A 19,544-nucleotide genomic window follows, 5' to 3' on the forward strand; every position below is an offset into this window, starting at 1 on the left:
CGCGGCGGGGCCGAGCGCCGTACGACAATATGGCCGCGTCTAGATGGCTGTAGGCGGAAATTCAGCAACTTCCGGTCCAGAGAAGGGCCTGCGGTGGGAGGGGGAAGGAAGGCGGAGGGAACCATGCGAGGTTCTGAGATCAGCAGCGAGGGTCGCCTCGAGAGACCGTTTCTGAGGTGGGGGCCGGACCGTGCGGGGAGCGAAGGCGGGGGCGGGAATGTCGAGGGAGAGGTACTGGGGAGTCCCGGACGCTGAGTCTGAGGGGCAGGCTGTGGTACCTTCCTTCCAATCCCTGAAGGGGAGTGGGGCGGCCGGGGGACTGAACTGGGGGAGGGGGACTTGGCGGGAAGCTCATTCTGGGGAAGGGGTCGGACGCGGGGTCGGGATCAGAGAGGAATCGGGAGAGTTCAGCGCTAGGCTCGCAATCGGCTACAGGTCACAGAAAGAGAATGGGGAAATCGGGTGGGGTAAGAGGGAGGGGACTTGAGGTGAGATCTCTCCCAACCTAACGCCCGGGTTTGAGGAGACCCGTCTGAGGGTGGAGTGTGAAGATAATTCAGGAAGGCGAAGGGGGAATGGGTGCTTGGGAGGGAACCTCCTTCGCCTCAGAGTCTCGGAGTTGGGGGTGATTCTTCAGGATGGGGTGAGGGTGTGGATTTGACGTGCTTGAGAGTGAAGGGGGGAAGGCTCGGGAGGTAGTGCTGACGGGGGTGTGGTGTCTGTGTGAGGGAATGTCAGGAAATCCAGAGTGCAAGGCGGAAGGTGGTCCAGGGGTTGGAAGAATCAACTTGCCAAGTATGCGACGATAGTGGGGAAACGAACCAGAGACAGGATATCGACAGGAGGGGTGGAGCTAGGGGCGAGGAACTTAAGGTTTTCAGGTGGTTTGGGGCTCCCTAGTAAAAGGCCAGAAAAGCGTCCGGTACTAATGTTTGCTGAAGATAGGCGGTGAGGACACTCTTGGGCAGGGCTGGGTGTTACTGGAGCCCAAGAAGACTGGAAAATGTGTGCAATGAAGGGATGGGCTGTGCTGGAGGGGCTCTTTCTGAGGCCCCATCCCCTTCCAGCAGGAATCCCGAAATCCCCAACACTTCCTCCCTCCCGGGGATTTGATCCCCCCATGGCCACCGCTAACAGCATCATCGTGCTGGATGATGATGACGAAGATGAAGCAGCTGCTCAGCCAGGGCCCTCCCACCCACCCCCCAATCCGGCCTCACCCCAGGCAGAAGCCCCTGGCTCCTCCCAGCCCCATGGGGCTGGAGGAAGCAGTAGTTCTGGCGGCAAGAAATGCTACAAGTTGGAGAATGAGAAGCTGTTTGAAGAGGTGAGCTTTAGGGGAGAAGATTCTTGTGCCCCAGGGAGGGGGATGGCTGACTGGCCCTCCTGTCCTTTCTTCCCCACTAACCCCGCCTCGCCTTCTTTCTCTCAACCCTTCCCCTTGTCTCTTTTCCCCTCCCTTCTTCCTCTGAACCCTCTAGTTCCTTGAACTGTGTAAGACGCAGACAGCAGACCACCCTGAGGTGGTCCCATTCCTCTATAACCGGCAGCAGCGTGCCCACTCTCTGTTTTTGGCCTCGGCGGAGTTCTGCAACATCCTCTCTCGGGTCCTCTCTCGGGCCCAGAGTCGGCCAGCTAAGCTCTATGTCTACATTAATGAGCTCTGCACTGTTCTCAAGGCCCATTCAGCCAAGAAGAAGCTGAACCTGGCCCCTGCTGCCACCACCTCTAGTGAACCCTCTGGGAATAACCCTCCCACAGACCCCTCCTCGGACCCCACACATGCCGAGACCACTGCCTCTGAGGCCCCAAGGACCCGTGGTTCCCGGCGGCAGATCCAGCGCTTGGAGCAACTGCTAGCGCTCTATGTGGCAGAGATCCGGCGGCTGCAGGAAAAGGAGTTGGATCTCTCAGAATTGGACGACCCCGACTCCACGTACCTGCAGGAAGCGAGGTTGAAGCGTAAGCTGATCCGCCTCTTCGGGAGGCTGTGTGAGCTCAAAGACTGCTCTTCCCTGACGGGCCGTGTCATAGAGCAGCGCATCCCCTACCGCGGCACCCGCTACCCAGAGGTCAACAGACGCATTGAGAGGCTCATCAACAAACCGGGGCCAGATACCTTCCCTGACTATGGAGATGTGCTGCGGGCCGTGGAGAAGGCAGCTGCTCGGCACAGCCTTGGCCTCCCCCGACAGCAGCTCCAGCTCATGGCTCAGGATGCCTTCCGAGATGTGGGCATCAGGTTACAGGAGCGACGCCACCTTGATCTCATCTATAACTTTGGCTGTCACCTCACAGATGACTATAGGCCAGGTAGGGATTAGTGAGATGCCTGTCGGTAACCCTTATATGACAGATGTTTGGTGGAAGGGGCATCTCGCTCGTCCCGTCTTCTAGGGTTTGGGCTGAGTACTCTGACTTTATATCTTCCCACATAGGCATTGACCCGGCACTGTCGGATCCTGCCTTAGCCCGGCGCCTGCGAGAAAACCGAAGCTTGGCTATGAGCCGGCTGGATGAGGTCATCTCCAAATATGCAATGATGCAAGACAAGAGTGAGGAGGGCGAGAGACAGAAGAGAAGAGCTCGGCTTCCTCAAGCTACCTCTTCCCACACTGCAGACCCCCCCAAAGCCTCCCTGGATTCTGGTGAGGTATGGAAGGGATAAACCCTTCAGACAGACTTTGTCCTTCCCTTGCTCTGGCCAGCAGGGATTCCCCCCGCGCCCGCCCCCTGTCCCCCGATGGGGAAGAGTACAAAAGGAACACAAGAACCAGACCCTCTGGGGCAAGGGATTCCTTAGAGGAACTCCTTTGTCCCCTAGGGCCCTAGTGGAATGGCATCCCAGGAGTGCCCTACCACCTCCAAGCCCGAGACTGATGATGAAGAAGATGAGGAAAGTGATGAGGAAGAGGAAGAAGAGGAAGAGGAGGAGGAGGAAGAAGAAGAGGAGGTCACAGATTCTGAGGAAGAGGAGGATCTTGAACAGATGCAGGAAGGTCAGGGGGACGATGAAGAGGAGGAGGAGGAGGAGGAGGAAGCAGGTATGTCAAGAACAGTCTCCTCCTGTGTCAGTTCCCTCTACTCTGTTAGATATGAGCCACCTGTTTGAGACCCTTCCCTTCCTCCTCTTACTCTCAGCAGTATTCTCTCTCTGAGTTCTCATGCTACCTTTCCCCTCTTTTCTTCTTTTCCAGGTCAGAATGTAGACAAGAGCCCTATGTCCCCACCACGGATGTCCACTGAAAAGAATCTGGAACCTAGCAAAGGAATCAGCAGGTCTGCAGGGGAGCAGCAAAACAAAGGACACATAGTGTCACCATCTTCATTGTCAGAAGAGCCCTTGGCCCCCTCCAGCATAGATGCCGAAAGCAATGGAGAACACCTTGAGGAGTTACCCCTGGAGGAAGAGAGTCCTGTGTCTCAGCTCTTTGAGCTAGAGATTGAAGCCTTGCCCCTGGATACCACCCCTTCCCCTGAGGAGAGGGACATTTCCTCTTCCAGGAAGCAATCAGAGGACCCCCTCACCACTGTCCTGGAGAATGGAGCAGCCATGGTCACCTCTACTTCCTTCAATGGAGGTGTGTCTCCTCATACCTGGGGAGATTCTTGTCCCCCCTGCAAGAAGTCTCGGAAGGAGAAGCAGATTGGAGCAGGGCCATTAGGAAACAGGTAACAACAAGAAGGACAAGGAGGAGGGAGGCCAAGGAGAGATTAGGGGGCTTTCTGAGAGGAATATTGTGGAACTGGGTCTGCTGGGAGAGACCCCTCCAGCCCCAGGCTCTCCATAACCCCCCCCCTACATTTTTGTGTTTCTGTCCCTAGCTATGTGGAAAGGCAAAGGGCAATGCATGAGAAGAATGGGAAGAAGATACCTACCCTGTCTAGCCCACCTTCTCCCCTGACTTCTATGGCCCCAGTTGCTGATTCCTCCACGAGGGTGGACTCTCCTAGCCATGGCCTGGTGACCAGCTCCCTCTGTAGCCCATCTCCAGCCCGGTTGTCCCAAACCCCCCATTCACTACCCTCCCGGCCTGGTACTTACAAGGTAAGAGGGGGAGGCAGTTTTTCCCTAACTTAATTCTCTTTCATTGTCTGTTTAGTTTCAGGTGTTCCATCTGAATGTTACACGTACCACATCCTCTCTCTTCCTTTTTCCTCACCTCTGTTTTTAATCTCTGAGAAGTCCTTCCCTCCGCTTCTACTCCCCCTATATTCCAGACAGACGTCTCTTTCTGACTCCATCTCTCACTCCCCTGCAGATGAGTGTGGCCACACAGTGCGATCCTGAGGAGATCATCGTGCTCTCAGACTCTGATTAGCTGCCTCTCCTCCCACTGCCAGCTTCCAACAAAATGTCTTGGGATAGTATTTGGAGGATGGTGGGAAGCTGATCACTGAGGAAGGGATTGACTGAGCTAATCGCCTTTTGGTGGTGTTTCTTTTAAAAAACAAACAAAAAAACAACAAAAACTTAAGTTTTACACAGAAACATTAATAAACAATAAAGTTCTTTTCTTATTGTATCCTTGTCTTTTCCTTGTCCTTCCATACTCACTGCTTGGCACCAGCTGTTCTCAGGTTCAGGGTTCCCTGACCCCTGGCAACACCTTGGAGCTGTCCTTTGTAGCCTGTCCTTAGAACGCCTCTCTCGGAGTTCCCTCGCCCTCAGGCCTTCCCCTTGCCCTCTGCCACGCACCAAAAAACAAAAAAAAACGTGCTCGGGCGTCCGGAATACGCTTTACTTTCTCACTTTGAGCGGTAGGAGTAAAAAGGCCAATCAGGGGCCGACTCAAGGTTATTTGGCCAATCCGTGCCTGGAGGAAGGGGGCGGGGTTTCAGGGGGACGGTCAAGCTGGGAGAGCAGGGCAATTAGATCGCGCAAACCCGCTAATGGCCACAGTTCAGGGGCGGAGCCTAAGCGGCGATGGCCAAGGCCCTTGGCCAATGGGAAGGATAGGCCTACAGAATTAAAGGGAAATGAATGCTTCGGCCGAACCACCAAGTTCTGAGTACTTAAGCGGCGGAAGAGGCCTGTTTACCTTTAAGGTGGAATGAGACAGCTGTTCTTTAAAGGAGAAGTGTCCGAGTCGGCCAAGCATTGCCCAGCGTCACGGGCGGGGGGGGGGGTGCCCGCCTGTGCCTTTAAAGCCAGAGGGGCGGGAGGCGGAGCGGAGGCGGAGGGCGGAGGGAGTCGGCGCAAGATGGCGGCGGGAGGGGCCCAGGCTGCTGCTCTGGCCGCCGAGTGAGGGGCGGGGGGGCCCGGGGGCGCGCGGCCCGGTAAGCGGGGACGCGCGGGGTTGGGGGGCGCCTTCCGGGTGGGAGAGGAGGTCGAAGTAGCGCTTGGGGCGGAGCAGAGGGGGGCGGGGTCCGGTGTGGGCGGGGGTAGGCAAGGGGCGGGGCCGAGAGGGCCACGGGGGTGGGTCTTGAAGAGGCGGGGCCGAAAGGGCCAAGGGGCGTGTCTTGAAGGGGCGGGGCTAGAGGTAAGCGGGGGGGCAAAGAGGGCCTTGGCTCGAGAAGGAGCTGGGTGGGGGGGGATAGGCTAAAAACCACTTGAAGAGGGGGATGGTTCTTCGTACAGGAGCAGACTTGCCCCCCTCCCAATAAAAGGGTGCAAAACACCAATAAGGTAAATGTTGGAAAGTCAGGCTCTCAAGCAAATGGGAAATTATGAGGAGAGGCACCCCACTCCCCAAGACCACCTTATTTCTCTAATCTCCAAGGAAAGAGCACTGGATTTGGAGTCAGGTCTTATGCGTTTGCTGACACTGTCACTTACTGGCTATGTGATCTTGGATAATCTCCTAATCTTCCTGAACCCTAGTTTGCTATCTATCAAATAGGGTTGAGAGGGATACCTACCTTACAGTGCTGTTGTGAGGAGTCAGGTAAAGGGTGTGAATATGTTTTTAAACTGTAAAGGGAAGGACTTTGTCATTATGAGATGTTATCATTCTTCTCTCTTTTTCTTCCCAGAGACCCCCCCGGCCGCCCTCCTCCTTCCCTTGTTCCTGTGGCTGGGGGGGTACCCCCTCCCTCCACACCATGGAACCATCTCCTCTCTCTCCCAGTGGGGCAGCACTGCCCCTGCCTCTGTCACTGGCCCCACCCCCACTGCCCCTGCCTGCAGCTGCGGTGGTACACGTGTCCTTCCCTGAGGTGACCAGTGCCCTCCTGGAGTCCCTCAATCAGCAGCGGCTACAGGGCCAGCTCTGCGATGTGTCCATCCGAGTGCAGGGCCGGGAGTTCAGGGCTCATCGTGCTGTCCTGGCTGCCTCCTCCCCTTACTTCCACGACCAGGTTTTACTCAAGGGCATGACCTCCATCTCGCTGCCCAGCGTCATGGACCCAGGCGCCTTCGAGACTGTCCTGGCTTCGGCTTACACTGGCCGCCTCAGCATGGCTGCTGCTGACATTGTCAACTTCCTCACAGTGGGGTCGGTGCTCCAAATGTGGCACATCGTGGATAAATGCACCGAACTCCTCCGCGAAGGCCGAGCCTCGGCCACCAGCACCACTGTCACCACTGCCGCAGCCACCTCTGCCACTGTCCCTGGGGCTGGGCTCCCATCAGGGAGTGGAGCCACCATGGGCCCCGCCACCATGGGCTCTGTGCGCTCTCATGCCTCCAGCCGGGCCAGTGAGAATCAGTCCCCCAGCAGCAGCAACTACTTCAGCCCCCGGGAGTCCACTGATTTCTCCTCTTCCTCCCAAGAGGCATTTGCAGCTTCTGCAGTGGGCAGCGGGGAGCGCCGAGGAGGTGGCCCTGTATTCCCAGCCCCTGTGGTTGGCAGTGGGGGAGCCACCTCGGGGAAGCTGCTGCTGGAGGCAGATGAGCTTTGCGATGATGGTGGGGATGGGAGGGGTGCTGTGGTTCCCGGGGCTGGGCTCCGGCGGCCTACCTACGCACCACCCAGCATCATGCCGCAGAAGCACTGGGTATACGTGAAGCGGGGTGGAAACAGCCCAGCACCAGCACCGCTGGTTCCCCAAGACCCAGATCTGGAAGAGGATGAGGAGGAGGAAGACCTGGTGTTGACCTGTGAGGATGATGAAGATGAAGAGCTGGGGGGTGGCTCCAGGGTTCCTGAGGCTGGAGGACCCGAGGCTACCCTTAGCATAAGTGATGTCCGGACCCTAACTGAACCTCCGGATAAGGGAGAGGAGCAGGTCAATTTCTGTGAGTCTTCCAATGACTTTGGCTCCTATGAGGGTGGGGGTCCTGGGGCAGGGCTTGATGATTCAGGGGGGCCAACCCCTTCCTCCTACACCCCCTCCCACCCTCCGAGGCCCCTGCTTCCCCTGGACATGCAGGGCAACCAGATCCTAGTCTTCCCATCGTCTTCATCTTCCTCCTCCTCCTCACAGGCTCCAGGCCAGCCACCTGGGAACCAAGCTGAACATGGGGCGGTGACCCTGGGGGGCACCTCGGCCGGGGCCCTGGGCATGCCGGGTGGTGCCGGGGGTACCCCTGGAGGGACAGGCAGTGGGGATGGGAATAAGATCTTTTTGTGCCACTGTGGGAAGGCCTTCTCCCACAAGAGCATGCGCGATCGGCACGTGAATATGCACCTCAACCTGCGGCCCTTTGACTGCCCCGTGTGCAACAAAAAGTTTAAGATGAAGCACCACCTGACCGAGCACATGAAGACACACACGGGCCTCAAACCCTACGAGTGTGGCGTCTGCGCCAAGAAGTTCATGTGGCGAGACAGCTTCATGCGCCACCGGGGACACTGTGAGCGCAGGCACCGCCTGGGCGGGGGCGGGAGTGGGCCCGGACCCGGGGGGCCGGCAGGGCCAGCCCTGCCACCCAAGAGAGAGTCCCCCGGCGGGGGCGGGGGCAGTGGCGATGAGGCGAGCGGGGCCACGCCCCAATCCAGCCGAAAGGTCTGGTCCCCACCCAGTGTGCACAAGGTGGAGATGGGCTTTGGTGGAGGTGGAGGAACAAACTGAAGGGGCTCCTGGAGGTGACTTTCTGGATGGAGGAAGCAGGGGCCACAAGGCAGGGGTGCTATGGCCCTCAGGTGATCTCCCACCATGCTTAATGTCTTCCTTATCTCTCTGGACTTGTATATATTTTGGAGTGGGGAACCATGTTGCACCATCGGCCACCCCAGTCCGTTCCTCAGCCCCTCTCCCACGACGTATCCAAGGAACTAAGTCCCCTTCCCCTCAGATGGGTGCACTGAAGCCCCCTGCTCCAGACTAGGGCACATATGGTGGGGGGGAGGGAGGGGGGCCGTGGAGCATCCTGGAGTCACAGGGTCAAGGGTCAGGTGGTTGTAGTCTGTACCTGAAGTCTGTGTTTGTGTTGTTGTGGGGACCAGGCCTTTGAGCCCCACCCTTGTCCTAGAACCCACCCCACCTCCCTAAGGACGTGCCCTTTCCACCCTTATCCCTCCTATTCCTCCTTGGGGGCCCCCAGCTGGATTCTCATTGAGGAGGGAGTGAAGACGAAGAGGGAGTAAGTCGTAAGAGTACACGGTTTTCATTTTAAATCTTATTTTTTTTAAATGGTGATTAAAATATTTATTGGTCATTTCACTCGGCTCACCAACAGCCCCTCTGTGTTTGCTGGGACCAGGGCGCAGGTGGGGGAGGGCGGAGTAACCGAACTCTGAGAGTAGAGTCTGGGGGGAGGGGGCGGAGGGAGGAGGAGCCTGGGGTTAGGGAGGGCCCCTGGACCAGGTGGTGCTGTGTGGTCCAAGAGGGCGGGGCCAGCCCGAGGTCCCCTGACCAGAACCGGAGCTACTGTTTCGGCATCCCCGCCCGGCCAACGCGGAAAGCACCTGCCGCCCGCGTGCCCTCACCCTACCAGAGAGGGGACTTCCTCCGCCTCTCCTGCCGGCTTTTCAAGGAAAGTGAAAGTGAAAGGGAGACGTGGAGACTTCGGGGCTGAGCAGATCGCGGCGCCATGAAGCCCCTGTCTCTGCTCCTCGCGGTGGCTTTGGGTGAGCGAACCCCGAGACTCAAAGGCCCAAGAACACGGGGGAGGTGGAGGGAAGTGAGCCCACCACGCGCCGGATGCGGGGGGCGTGTCGCCCCCTCACTCGCGCCCCTCTCCCCCAGCCTTGGTGACCGCCGTCTCGGCGGGACCCGCGGTGATAGAGTGCTGGATGGTGGAGGACGCGGGCGGGGGCCGCCTGACCAAGAAACCCGCCGCGCTGCTGCTGCGCCAGGGCCCGGGGACACCACCTCCCCGGCCGGACCTCGAACCCGAGCTCTACCTCAAAGTGCATGGTGAGTTACAACGGACTCGCCTTCAACTCTGTCACTTCCACCGAAACCCCCTTCTCTTTCGGTCGCGCTGTGATCTTGGGCCTCATTTTACCCGTGTAAAATGAGTCTGGATTACCTCTAAATCTCCCCCTGCTGGGTAGTTTGTGCTTTCGGGATTCCCTGGACGCTGCCCTCCCCGCCCCTTTCCTGGCGGCGACTGCAGCAGCAACTCCCTTCTCCCGGCTCACAGATCCCGCGGGAGCGCTCCAGGCTGCGTTCAGGCGGTACCCCTCGGACGCCCCCGCGCCCCACTGCGAGCTGAGCCACTACGTCCCGTTCCCCGCCTCGGCGAACTGGGCCAGGGTCCTGACCCCGGAGCAGAGCTGCCCGCGGTCCCTGGACGGGACTTGGCTCATGGTCAGCATATCCAGCTCGATCTTCCGCCTCTCCAGCCTCCTGAGAGTACAGTCCGAGCCTCAGCCCGAGCCTGCTCTCATCACCTTGGCAGCAGGTAGAGAGGGGCAGGCGGAGGGGGGTGGAAGTGGAGAAGAGTGGGTAGATTCTGAGGGTCAAGATCAGCCTGTGACTGGCCGTGTGAACTCGTTTCCCCAGTCGGGTCTTAGTTTTCCTCATTTGTAAAGGCGAGGCGGCTCGGCTAGGATTGTTTAATCGATCTCAACGGCTTCACGCTCCGGCCCAGTTTCAAACAATCACAATCCTCCCTTTAGGGGGCGGAGCTTCGTGGAGTTCCGGAGGGCTGAGCTTTGGAGAAAGTCTGACTTTCCTGTCCTGGGACCTTGAGAAACTTGTAAGGGAATGGGGTTGGGAGAAGCTCAAAAGCAGGAACCTTTCTTCTCCTCTCGTCCCAGGTCTGTGTCTTGCCATCTTTGCCGTTTTCGTTTTTCGGAAACCGGCGTCCAACCGTCCAAGCCCCACCTGTGCCCATATCCAGAGCTGTGGCCTTTAGCAAGGCAAAGGCTCTTGCACTCGAGTGCGTCGACCCTTCTTGCCAGCCCCTTCCCTATGGCTCGTGAGGATGCGCTGATTCTGTGGTCACCAAATGGTGGGCTGGCGTGTGTGGAAAGGCCAGGAGGCCTGATGGCTCTCACTGCCGGCATCGCTCATGAGCTGGTGCAGCGTGGTTTGACCGGCAGGGATCTGGCACTTGGCAGAGCTGAGGCTTGAGGAGGGAGTGGGCGGATAAAGCAAGACTGGGGTCCCTGGGCGCTCTCCCTTCTCTCAGCAGAGGGTGGGGTAGGATACCAGTAGAGTCATTGTCAGTCTTGTGAGGTGTTTTTGTTTTTGTTTTTTTTTTTAAGTTTACCTAGTTTTAGATATAAGTATCTCTATACACAATATAGGGCTCAAACTCAAGACCCTGAGATCAAGAGCCAAAATGCATCTCGGGCTGGGCCAGCCAGGTGTGTCTTGTGCCATTTTTTTGTAAGCAACACAGCACAACTGGCAGGCCAACCTTCCCTTCTCCCTTCCCCAGCACCACCTTCCTGCCACCCAGAGTGAATCACCCCAGAACCAGGGAAAGGGACTCAGCACCCATTCATCACCTCTGCCTATGCGGCCATTCTTAGTTCCCAGGCCTCATCCTAGTTAGGGGCAGAGGCAAACTGCTCCTGGTCGGGAGAGTAGCTCTCTCCAGCAGGCAGGAATATTTCACAGGACTTCGGGCTTAACCAGGGTGGGGGGTGAGACGATGCTTTTCTCTCTGAGTCTGTTTTTCCAGCTATAAAATGTGGATGCTATTTCCCATATGCCTTTCTCTTTGTTGTGACTCTCAGGGGAGACACTTTGTTAATTTATTCACCGATTCAGTATTTATTAATACCAAGGAGAAATTTGAGCCCAGTTGGTTCTCAGTCCAGGCTGCAAATAAGAGTCCTCTTGAAAGTCTGTAAAATTGGAGTGCCTGGGTGGCTCAGTCAGTTAAGCAGCTGCCTTCGGCTCAGGTCATGATCCCAGGGTCCTGGGATGGAGCCCTGCATCAGGGCTCTCTGCTCAGCAGGGAGCCTGCTTCCCTTCCTCGCTCTCTCTCTGCCTGCTCTCTGCTTCCTTATGATCTCTGTCTTTCAAATAAATAACTTGAAAAAATCACTAAAAACATAAATAAAGCGAGTCTTTTAGGGGCACAAATCATTGGTAATTTTGCTAATATACATCTATACAGTATTTCTTAGCAAATACTTTAAAATGTTTGTTGCTAAATACCTGCCCTAACATACTTCGTGTGTATGGTTTTTTAATTCTCATAGTCCTTTTAAAACATTTAGGAAAATTTCAAAGACACGTAAAAGTAGAGAGAATGATCGAATGAACCTTATAGACCCATCACCCATTTTTGTGGTTAGTAGGTTTTACCACATTTTTTGGCCAACCCTTCTCCTACTACCTTTTTTTTTTTTTAAAGATTTTATTTATTTATTTGACAGACAGATCAGAAGTAGGCAGAGGCAGGCAGAGAGGGGAGGGGGAGAAACAGGCTCCCTGCTGAGCAGAGAGCCCGATGCGGGACTCCATCCCAGGACCCTGGGATCATGACCTGAGTCGAAGGCAGTGGCTCAACCAACTGCGCCACCCAGGCACCCCCTTTTTTCTTTTTTTAAGATTTTATTTATTTATTTGACAGAGAAAGAGAGAAACAGTGAGAGAGGGAACACAAGCATGGGGAGTGGGAGAGAGCGAAGCAGGCTTCCGGCAGAGCAGGGAGCCCAGGACCCTGGGATCATGACCTGAGCCAAAGGTAGACGCTTAAGGACTGAGCCACACAGACGCCCCTGCTTTTTTGGGAATGTTTTAAAGTATATATCAGACATCATATTATTTACTCCTAATTACTTCAGTAAGCATCTTTATCAAATAAGGACTTAAAAAAAAAACCATTGTCATAACAAACCAAACAACAATTCTTTAATATCACTTAATTTCTTGCCCATATTAAAATTTCCCCAGTTTCCCAGTGATGTCATTTTACAGTAGATTTGCTTGAATCTGGATCAAAAACAGGTCTCTGTGTATTACATTTGGTTCTTGATCTGCTTGGATTACCATAACAAAGTATCATAGACTGGGTGTCTTAAATTTATTTTCTCACAACTGTGGAGGCTAGAAGTCCCAGATCAGGTCTAAGATCAAGGTGCGAGAGGGGTTGGTATCTGATGAGAGAGCTCAGCCCTTGTAGTTGCACGTGGCCACTTCCGGCTGTGTCCTCATAAAGAGGAGAGAGGGAGCTCTGGTGTTTCTTCCTCTTCTTTTTTTTTTTTAAAGATTTTATTTATTTATTTGACAGCGAGAGAGAGAGATCACAAGTAGGCAGAGAGGCAGGCAGAGAGAGAGAGAGAGGGAAGCAGGCTCCCTGCCGAGCAGAGAGCCTTATGTGGGACTCGATCCCAGGACCCTGAGATCATGACCTGAGCTGAAGGCAGCGGCTTAACCCACTGAGCCACCCAGGCGCCCCGTGTTTCTTCCTCTTCTTAAAAGGACACCACCATATCAGGTTAGAGCCCTATGTTAATTATCTCATTTGATCATGATCACCTCTTCACAGCCCCTATCTCCAAATATAGTTGGCCCTTGAACAACTGTGTGTGGAGGAGTGGAGGGCCGGGGAGGGGGAGGTGGTCACAGGGCCTGATCCCACCCCCAGCAGTCAAAAATCTGCATACACTTGACTCCCCCAGAATTTAACCACTCAGCTTACTGTTGACTGGAAACCTTACTGAAAATGTAAACAGTTGATTGACACATAGTTCATGTGTTGTATGTATTACATACTGTGTTCTTAAAGTAAGCTAGAGAAAACATGTTATTAAGAAAATTAATCACGAAAAAAAGAAAATCACAAGGAGGAGAAAATACATTTATATTATTGTACTGTTAAAAAAAACTAAACCTGCATATAAGTGGACCCTCACAGTTCAAACCTGTGTTGTTCAAGGGTCAACAGTATGTCACATTGGGGGTTAAGGCTTTAACAAATGAACTTGGGCGGGAGTACCACAGACATGGATTCCATAATAATTTTGTCTCTTAAGTCTCCATTATTCTGTAATTGCCCTGCACCCCCGAAAGGCTCTTGGCTTGTCACTTGTCCTGTAGAATCCCTATATTCTGTATTTGGCCGAGTGTTTCCTCATTGTGTCATTTTCCTCCTTGTTCATTTCCCTCCATACTTCCTTTGAATTGGATAGATCTAGAAGCTTGATTAGATTTGGACTTAAATTTTTTCAGTATTGCTTTATAATAATTACTACCATTCACTTTATTATTTTTTTTTAAGATTTTATTTATTTATTTGGGAGAGCACAAGGAGGGGGGAGCTGGCAGGGAGAGAGGGAGAAGCCAACTCCCTGCAGAGCAGGAAGCCTGATATGGGGCTTGATCCCAGGACCCTGGGATCATGACCCAAGCTGAAGGCAGACGCTTAACCGACTGAGCCACCCAAGTGCCCCTACCATTCAGTTTATTAACAGAAAAGCAAAAACCTATATAACGCAAGCTATAGAAACAGGTATGAGTTTCCTTGGGGTTCTGGGTCTGTTGCATTTATATTTGTATTTCTTGGAGTCCTTCTTGTGGGATGCATGTCTAAAACTGCTCCTTCAACCAATGTGAAAGAGTTCTGTTAGGTTAAGGGTTAAATTAAGCCGTAAAACCTTCAGATTTTATTAATCCTGTGGATTGTGGATTTTGATAAATGAAGTGAATTGCCTGCCTTTTTACTTTAATGAACAAAAACTGTCCCATGAGGTTGAGAGATGTTTCATCTTGTGGGGCTCAGAAGCTACGATTAAAAATTACATAATCAGGGGGTGCCTGGGTGGCTCAGTGGGTTAAGCCTCTGCCTTCGGCTCAGGTCATGATCCCAGGGTCCTGGGATCAAGCCCCACATGGGGCTCTCTGCTCAGCAGGGAGCCTGCTTCCTCCTCTCTCTCTCTCCCTGACTCTCTGCCTACTTGTGATCTCTGTTTGTCAAATAAATAAAATCTTAAAAAAAAAAATTACATAATCAGGGGGGGCACCTGGGTGGCTCAGTGGGTTAAGCCTCTGCCTTCGGCTCAGGTCATGATCCCAGGGTTCTGGGATCGAGCCCCGCATCAGGCTCTTTGCTCAGCGGGGAGCCTGCTTCCTCCTCTCTCTCTCTGCCTGCCTCTCTGCCTACTTGTGATCTCTGTCAAATAAATAAATAAAAAATCTTTAAAAAATTAAATAATCACAGTTGAAGATTACGTAATACTTTTATGTGAAGGACCAACATTTCTGGGAAGACGGAGCAGGAGAACTGATCTTGAGGGACATGGAATATTTAAATATTTGGGAGACAATGGGGAGGGACCCGAAGGAACCTTATGACCATAGCAAAGAAAGGCCCAATGATTAGAGTTTCTACTAGACACAGAAAGGGATTCTTTGGAGCTGGTTCTTGGGGTGCAAGAGAAGTCTGGAAGGGTGGGTTGGGGGCTAGATTATCAAGTGCCCTGAGATCTGGGCTTTCTAGGTGACAGTGAATCATTAGAAGCTTTGTGTGTGTGTGCGCACATGTGCACGTGCACGCACACGCATGTCATTTTCCCAAAAGCCTGCTATTTCACTTGATTCTTACAAAGGTAGGCAAGGATCATATCACTGGGCAGATGAGAAAAATCGAGCAGGAATGATTTTCCTGAGATACCCAGCAAGTCCGTGAGGAGGATGATGGCTGTACTGAAAATAGCAACCCCTAACATTTATTGAGCATTTTCTATAGCCAGGTCCTGGCATTTTATTGGCATAACCTCATTTATTCCTGTCAACAATCAAAAGAACGAGGTACTGATATTCTCCCCAGGTCAAAGATGAAGAGATCTGAGACAGAGCACTTGGGGAACTTGTCTAAGAACTACCAGCTTGTAAGAAGCCAGGCTGGGGATTGAGCCTGGCTCGTTGAGCTCCAGCTTGTGCCTTAGTCGCCTGCTTCGTTGGTAGCTGGGTTTTTTAAACAGGCACAAACAGGCACGTGACCGGCTCAGACTTGTAGTCACACTGTGTCGCTCCAGCGTGGATGATGAATTGAAGAAGAGGGAGACTGAGGATAGAAAGACCTGAGAGGAGGTTATGTATGTCCTTATGTATCTTGGTGAGAACTTGAGCTGGAGACAGAGGTGGGATCTCTCAGGAAGACTGAATTAGGGCCTGGTGGGGACAACCCATGGTGCATTATATTTACCAATTTGCTCCTTTGTCTCCCTTACCAGACCATAAGAAACTGTCTCATTCACCTCTCTGTCCTCTCCCTTGAACATCATAGGTGCTCGGTAAATATTAGTCGAGTGAGAGAATTGGAGGACGAGTCTGTTTGCCTTTAGTGTCTGGGGGGCTACTGGTGATCCTTCATCAGGGCGGGGGAATGGGCATTGGAGCGGGGTGAGGGGATGCTGCAGAAATGCTGTCGAGTTGGGGCACGTTAAGTGGCTCTGACGGATGGTTAGATGTAATCACCGTAAACACTTTGGTGGCCTTACTGTATTCTGGCTGTGTTCGAAGCACCTTCCAGATATAGGTGTCTTTGTTATCCAGATGCTGGAACTGAATAAATCTGGTAGCAAGAGGCACTAATGATTTAACCCTCATGACAACCCATGAGATAGGTACTATTACCATCATTATTATCTCATTATTTAGGAGACTAAGCTGGGCCATGGCAAAGTGAAACAACCAGCCCAGGGACCGTATAAATAGCGGGAGAGTAGGGATTAACCAGTGCGGCCCAGCTCCAGGAACTTAACTAGCATCCCCTGTCTCAGCAGAGCATTGAGGTCTGTGTCCAGTTCTAGACTAGAGCCAGAACCTTCCAGAGTCAGTAAGTGCTCTGCACAGCACCAGAGGATTGACAGCCCGAGTTATCCCAGTCTTCTCAAGTGAACCAAGAAAGGCCTGGCTCTTTAAGGGCGGGGCATGGAGACAGGACTGGTTCAGGCTGTGTCAGAAGTGCACTCAGCCCACGGACCCCAGAGCTTGAGCGGGCTCTGTGCTCAGACCAGCCTCAACGGCTGTGCCTACTCACTGCCCCTGTTCTGGACCTGTTTGCTCACTCTTAGCCACCCTGGGTCCCATGCAGGCCCAGAACAAAGGGGGATTTGCAGGGAGGACTAGAAGGTGGTGGGTATCAGAAAAGGAGGTGTCCTCTAAGGGGTGGGTGAGCTTGAGTTGGGTCCTCCCTATAATTCTATTTTTCTATTTTTTTTCCTCTTTCTTTCTGTCCCTCCTGCCTCATCTTCCCCAGCTGTGCTGACTGTCCTCACCCACAGCCCTGTCCCTCGGATCCAGCTGGGACAAGATGCTCTGCTGGACTTGAATTTTGCCTACATGCCCCCCACCTCTGAGGCTGCTACATCTCTGGCCCCAGGTCCCCCTCCCTTCGGGCTGGAGTGGCGACACCAGCACCTGGGAAAGGGGCACCTGCTCCTGGCTGCAACTCCAGGGCTGTGTGAGCAGATGCCAACTCCCCAAGAGGGGTCCGTGGCGTTTGCCGCCTGGGATGATGATGAGCCGTGGGGTCCGTGGACTGGAAATGGGACCCTCTGGCTGCCTGCGGTACGGCCCTTCCAGGAGGGTACCTATCTCGCCACTATACACCTGCCGTACCTGCAAGGGCAGGTCACCCTGGAGCTTGCTGTACAGAGTGAGTTGGGTACAGGGATCCCCACGGGTCAACGGTGGGCACAGGGATTGGGCAACACCATGATGGCAGAGAAGACAGTGCTGCGTGAGTGGCAGGAGGTAGATGGGGGTCTCTCGGAGTCAGAGGGGCGGTGGTGGGAGGTCCCTGGGAATCTATCTGAGTGATGGGGATGAAGGTTCTCGAATCTGAAGAATAGGACATCCCTGAGAATGAGGGTTTTAACATGGGGTTTCCTATGAAGCACCAGTGGGAAGACAGCGGGTTCCCCATCCTGGAAGAAAAAAAATCCAAACCCATCTCAGTTTGGGGGAAAGCATAGGGCAAACTAAGGGTCTCTGAGAGAGGACAGATGTGGACTGATTCCCTCCATGCTCCTTTCCTGTTTTCTCCCCAGAGCCCCCCAAAGTCTCCCTGACGCCGGCACCTCTTGTATGGGCTGCCCCCGGGGAGGCACCCCCTGAGTTGGTCTGCCACGTGTCCCACTACTACCCTTCCGAGGGCCTGGAGGTGGAGTGGGAGCTCCAGGGCGGCCCAGAGGGCAGTTTTCAGAAGGCCGAGGGGCAGAGGTGGCTCTCTGCCCTGCGCCACCACTCAGATGGCTCTGTCAGCCTCTCCGCGCACCTGCAGCCCATCCCAGTCATGGCCAAACACCATGGAGCACGCTACGCCTGTCGTGTCCACCACCCCACTCTGCCCGCCTTGGGGCGCAGTGCCAAGGTCACCCTGGAGGTGGCAGGTAGGAGTCAGGAGGGGGATGGAGCTGCCAGGGGTGGGGTGGGGGTGGATGTTGGCACCTGGGAAGATACTGAGTTCACTCTCCCCGCTTCCACCTGCCAGGTCTCTCTGGGCCCTCACTAGAGGACGGTGTGGGCCTCTTCCTGTCTGCCTTTCTCCTCCTTGGGCTCATCAAAGCACTGGGCTGGGCTGGTAAGTGTGACCCTCACTGCCACAGTGACAGTCCCTGCCTACTCCCAGTAGCCTGCCACCTATCCCTCTGTCCTACCGCTACTTCATACCATCCCTTCTCAATCTCTTTCCACAGTTGCCAACAAGTCCACTTTGAAGGATTCAGAGGAGAAGGTAACAGTCCTCTTTCTTTTCTTTCCATTCTCATTTGAGCCTCTCCCTGTAACTCCTCACCCAGGGACTCCTCATGCAAAGTCCACCCTGGATTTGGAATTCTCACAGACCTGGGTTAACTCCTGCCACTTTGAATGTTCTACTTAACACCTCAGTTTCCTTGAGCGTAAGGATGAAAAAAATTACTTAGGCGAAAGCACTCCGCCCAGTGTCTGCCAGCCAGAAAACCCACAGAAACTAGGAGCCCCGTTCCCCTGCCACCCTCTGTGCCCACGAGGGTTCATTTATCTCTGGACCAATCATGAACATTTCACCTCGTCTTCTAACACCCGGAATGCCTCACCTCCTTTTTTATTTCTCTTCCAGAAAGTACAGTGAGGGCACTCATCACCATCCTGGGGAAGCCTCCATCATCTCTGGCCTGAGTTACTGCAGTAGCGCCCCCAAATACTACACCATCACCTGCTCATGCTCTCTCCACCCTCTCTCCACAGAGAAGCTGGAACGCTTTTTCAAAGGACACAAATCTATGGCATTTCCTTTCTTAGAGCTCTAAGGCAGTGGTTCTCAAAAACTTCTAATCTCAGGCCTGCTTAAGAATTGTCAAGAATGCTAGAGAGCTTTTGGTTATGTGGGTGATAAACTACAGATATTTATGCTACTAGAACTTAGTAAATTATGCTACTTAGTAAGTTCTAGTAGCATCAATTGCTTTAGTAAGCAAGCCTGCATTCTTTTAGCTGTGAGGACAATGATGTCAGTAGACAGCTTCTGGAAAACTCTAGTGGTACAATATTTTGGAGAAAGTGAAAAAGGCAGTATTGTTATGAATAGCCTTAACTTCGCACACCCACCAAAATAGTCTCCAGGACCTCCGGGACAAGGGCCACACTTGGAGAACCAGTGCTCTAGAAGCCAAATCCATTTCCTGTCCTGGCCTAGGCATCTCCCGCTCTGGAGCCACCACTTGCCTCATCAATCCTACCTGGTACCCTCTAGCCCTTATTTCAGTGTCACACCGATGTCGATTTTCTTTTTTTCCAATAGCTCCCACCTTCCCGGGTCTGTTCCATTTGTCCAGTCCACTCTTCTTAGGCTGCAGACCAGTTCAGCCTCGTTATTCCCTCAGACCAATCCGTGTCCCTTTCGTGCGGTTCACCACAGTTGTATTTAAGTGATTGTGCGAGTCCTTGTCAGAAGCCTGTCTTCCCTGCCTGACTGTCGGTCGGTTCCTCAAAGGCAGGAACGTGCCAGTCTGTCCCCTGCTGTGTAACCGATCCGGCAGAGGGCCGGGCGCCCACTGGAGGGCGCTCAACACAAGAAATTAGTGCTTTTTTCGTCCTAAGAATTCAAAAGCAGGTGTTCGACCAAAGAACTACGGGATGAAGGAAGCAGCAGCTGACCTGGGCACCTCCGAGGGGGCGGACGGTCGGCTAGACCCACGCGGAAAGCGATCTAATCGTGTGGGAATAAAGTGTTTTAGTGCTCCCAACAGGGTGTCTCATTCTACCCCACGGGTCCCCTTTGCAAGCAAGCACAAAAGACTCTTACAGCCCCTCTGGTCCCTTCC

The 19,544-nt window shown here is 53.8% G+C and overlaps 3 protein-coding genes across 6 annotated transcripts; all 3 read left to right on the forward strand.

Annotated features, from left to right (window-relative positions):
• The first annotated feature begins 43 nt into the window (after positions 1 to 43).
• On the forward strand, positions 44 to 4,526 carry DAXX (death domain associated protein). Of its 4 annotated transcripts, none has more exons than XM_046006906.1 (8): positions 44 to 176; positions 1,068 to 1,327; positions 1,482 to 2,313; positions 2,439 to 2,653; positions 2,825 to 3,044; positions 3,198 to 3,672; positions 3,826 to 4,048; positions 4,263 to 4,526. In XM_046006906.1, the coding sequence occupies exons 2-8, from the start codon at positions 1,121 to 1,123 to the stop codon at positions 4,320 to 4,322; spliced, it is 2,232 nt and encodes a 743-aa protein (XP_045862862.1). In that variant the 5' UTR covers positions 44 to 176; positions 1,068 to 1,120; the 3' UTR covers positions 4,323 to 4,526. The 4 variants fall into 4 exon arrangements, with proteins under 4 accessions (XP_045862862.1, XP_045862864.1, XP_045862863.1 ...); XM_046006908.1 differs by having other exon boundaries at positions 1,680 to 2,313; XM_046006907.1 differs by having other exon boundaries at positions 45 to 176; positions 1,071 to 1,327.
• Positions 4,527 to 5,185: 659 nt separating this feature from the next.
• ZBTB22 (zinc finger and BTB domain containing 22) lies at positions 5,186 to 8,547 on the forward strand. The gene is made up of 2 exons (XM_046005631.1): positions 5,186 to 5,280; positions 5,977 to 8,547. The coding sequence occupies exon 2, from the start codon at positions 6,046 to 6,048 to the stop codon at positions 7,954 to 7,956; it is 1,911 nt and encodes a 636-aa protein (XP_045861587.1). The 5' UTR covers positions 5,186 to 5,280; positions 5,977 to 6,045; the 3' UTR covers positions 7,957 to 8,547.
• Positions 8,548 to 8,681: 134 nt separating this feature from the next.
• Positions 8,682 to 19,466, forward strand: LOC123941854 (TAP binding protein). The gene is made up of 8 exons (XM_046005632.1): positions 8,682 to 8,954; positions 9,073 to 9,243; positions 9,473 to 9,733; positions 16,496 to 16,894; positions 17,289 to 17,630; positions 17,732 to 17,821; positions 17,937 to 17,974; positions 18,341 to 19,466. Exons 1-8 carry the CDS (start codon positions 8,918 to 8,920, stop codon positions 18,350 to 18,352), a joined length of 1,350 nt encoding a protein of 449 aa, XP_045861588.1. The 5' UTR covers positions 8,682 to 8,917; the 3' UTR covers positions 18,353 to 19,466.
• Positions 19,467 to 19,544: the final 78 nt, after the last annotated feature.

This window comes from Meles meles, chromosome 5 (genome assembly GCF_922984935.1).
Source record: "Meles meles chromosome 5, mMelMel3.1 paternal haplotype, whole genome shotgun sequence".
NCBI lineage: Eukaryota > Metazoa > Chordata > Mammalia > Carnivora > Mustelidae > Meles > Meles meles.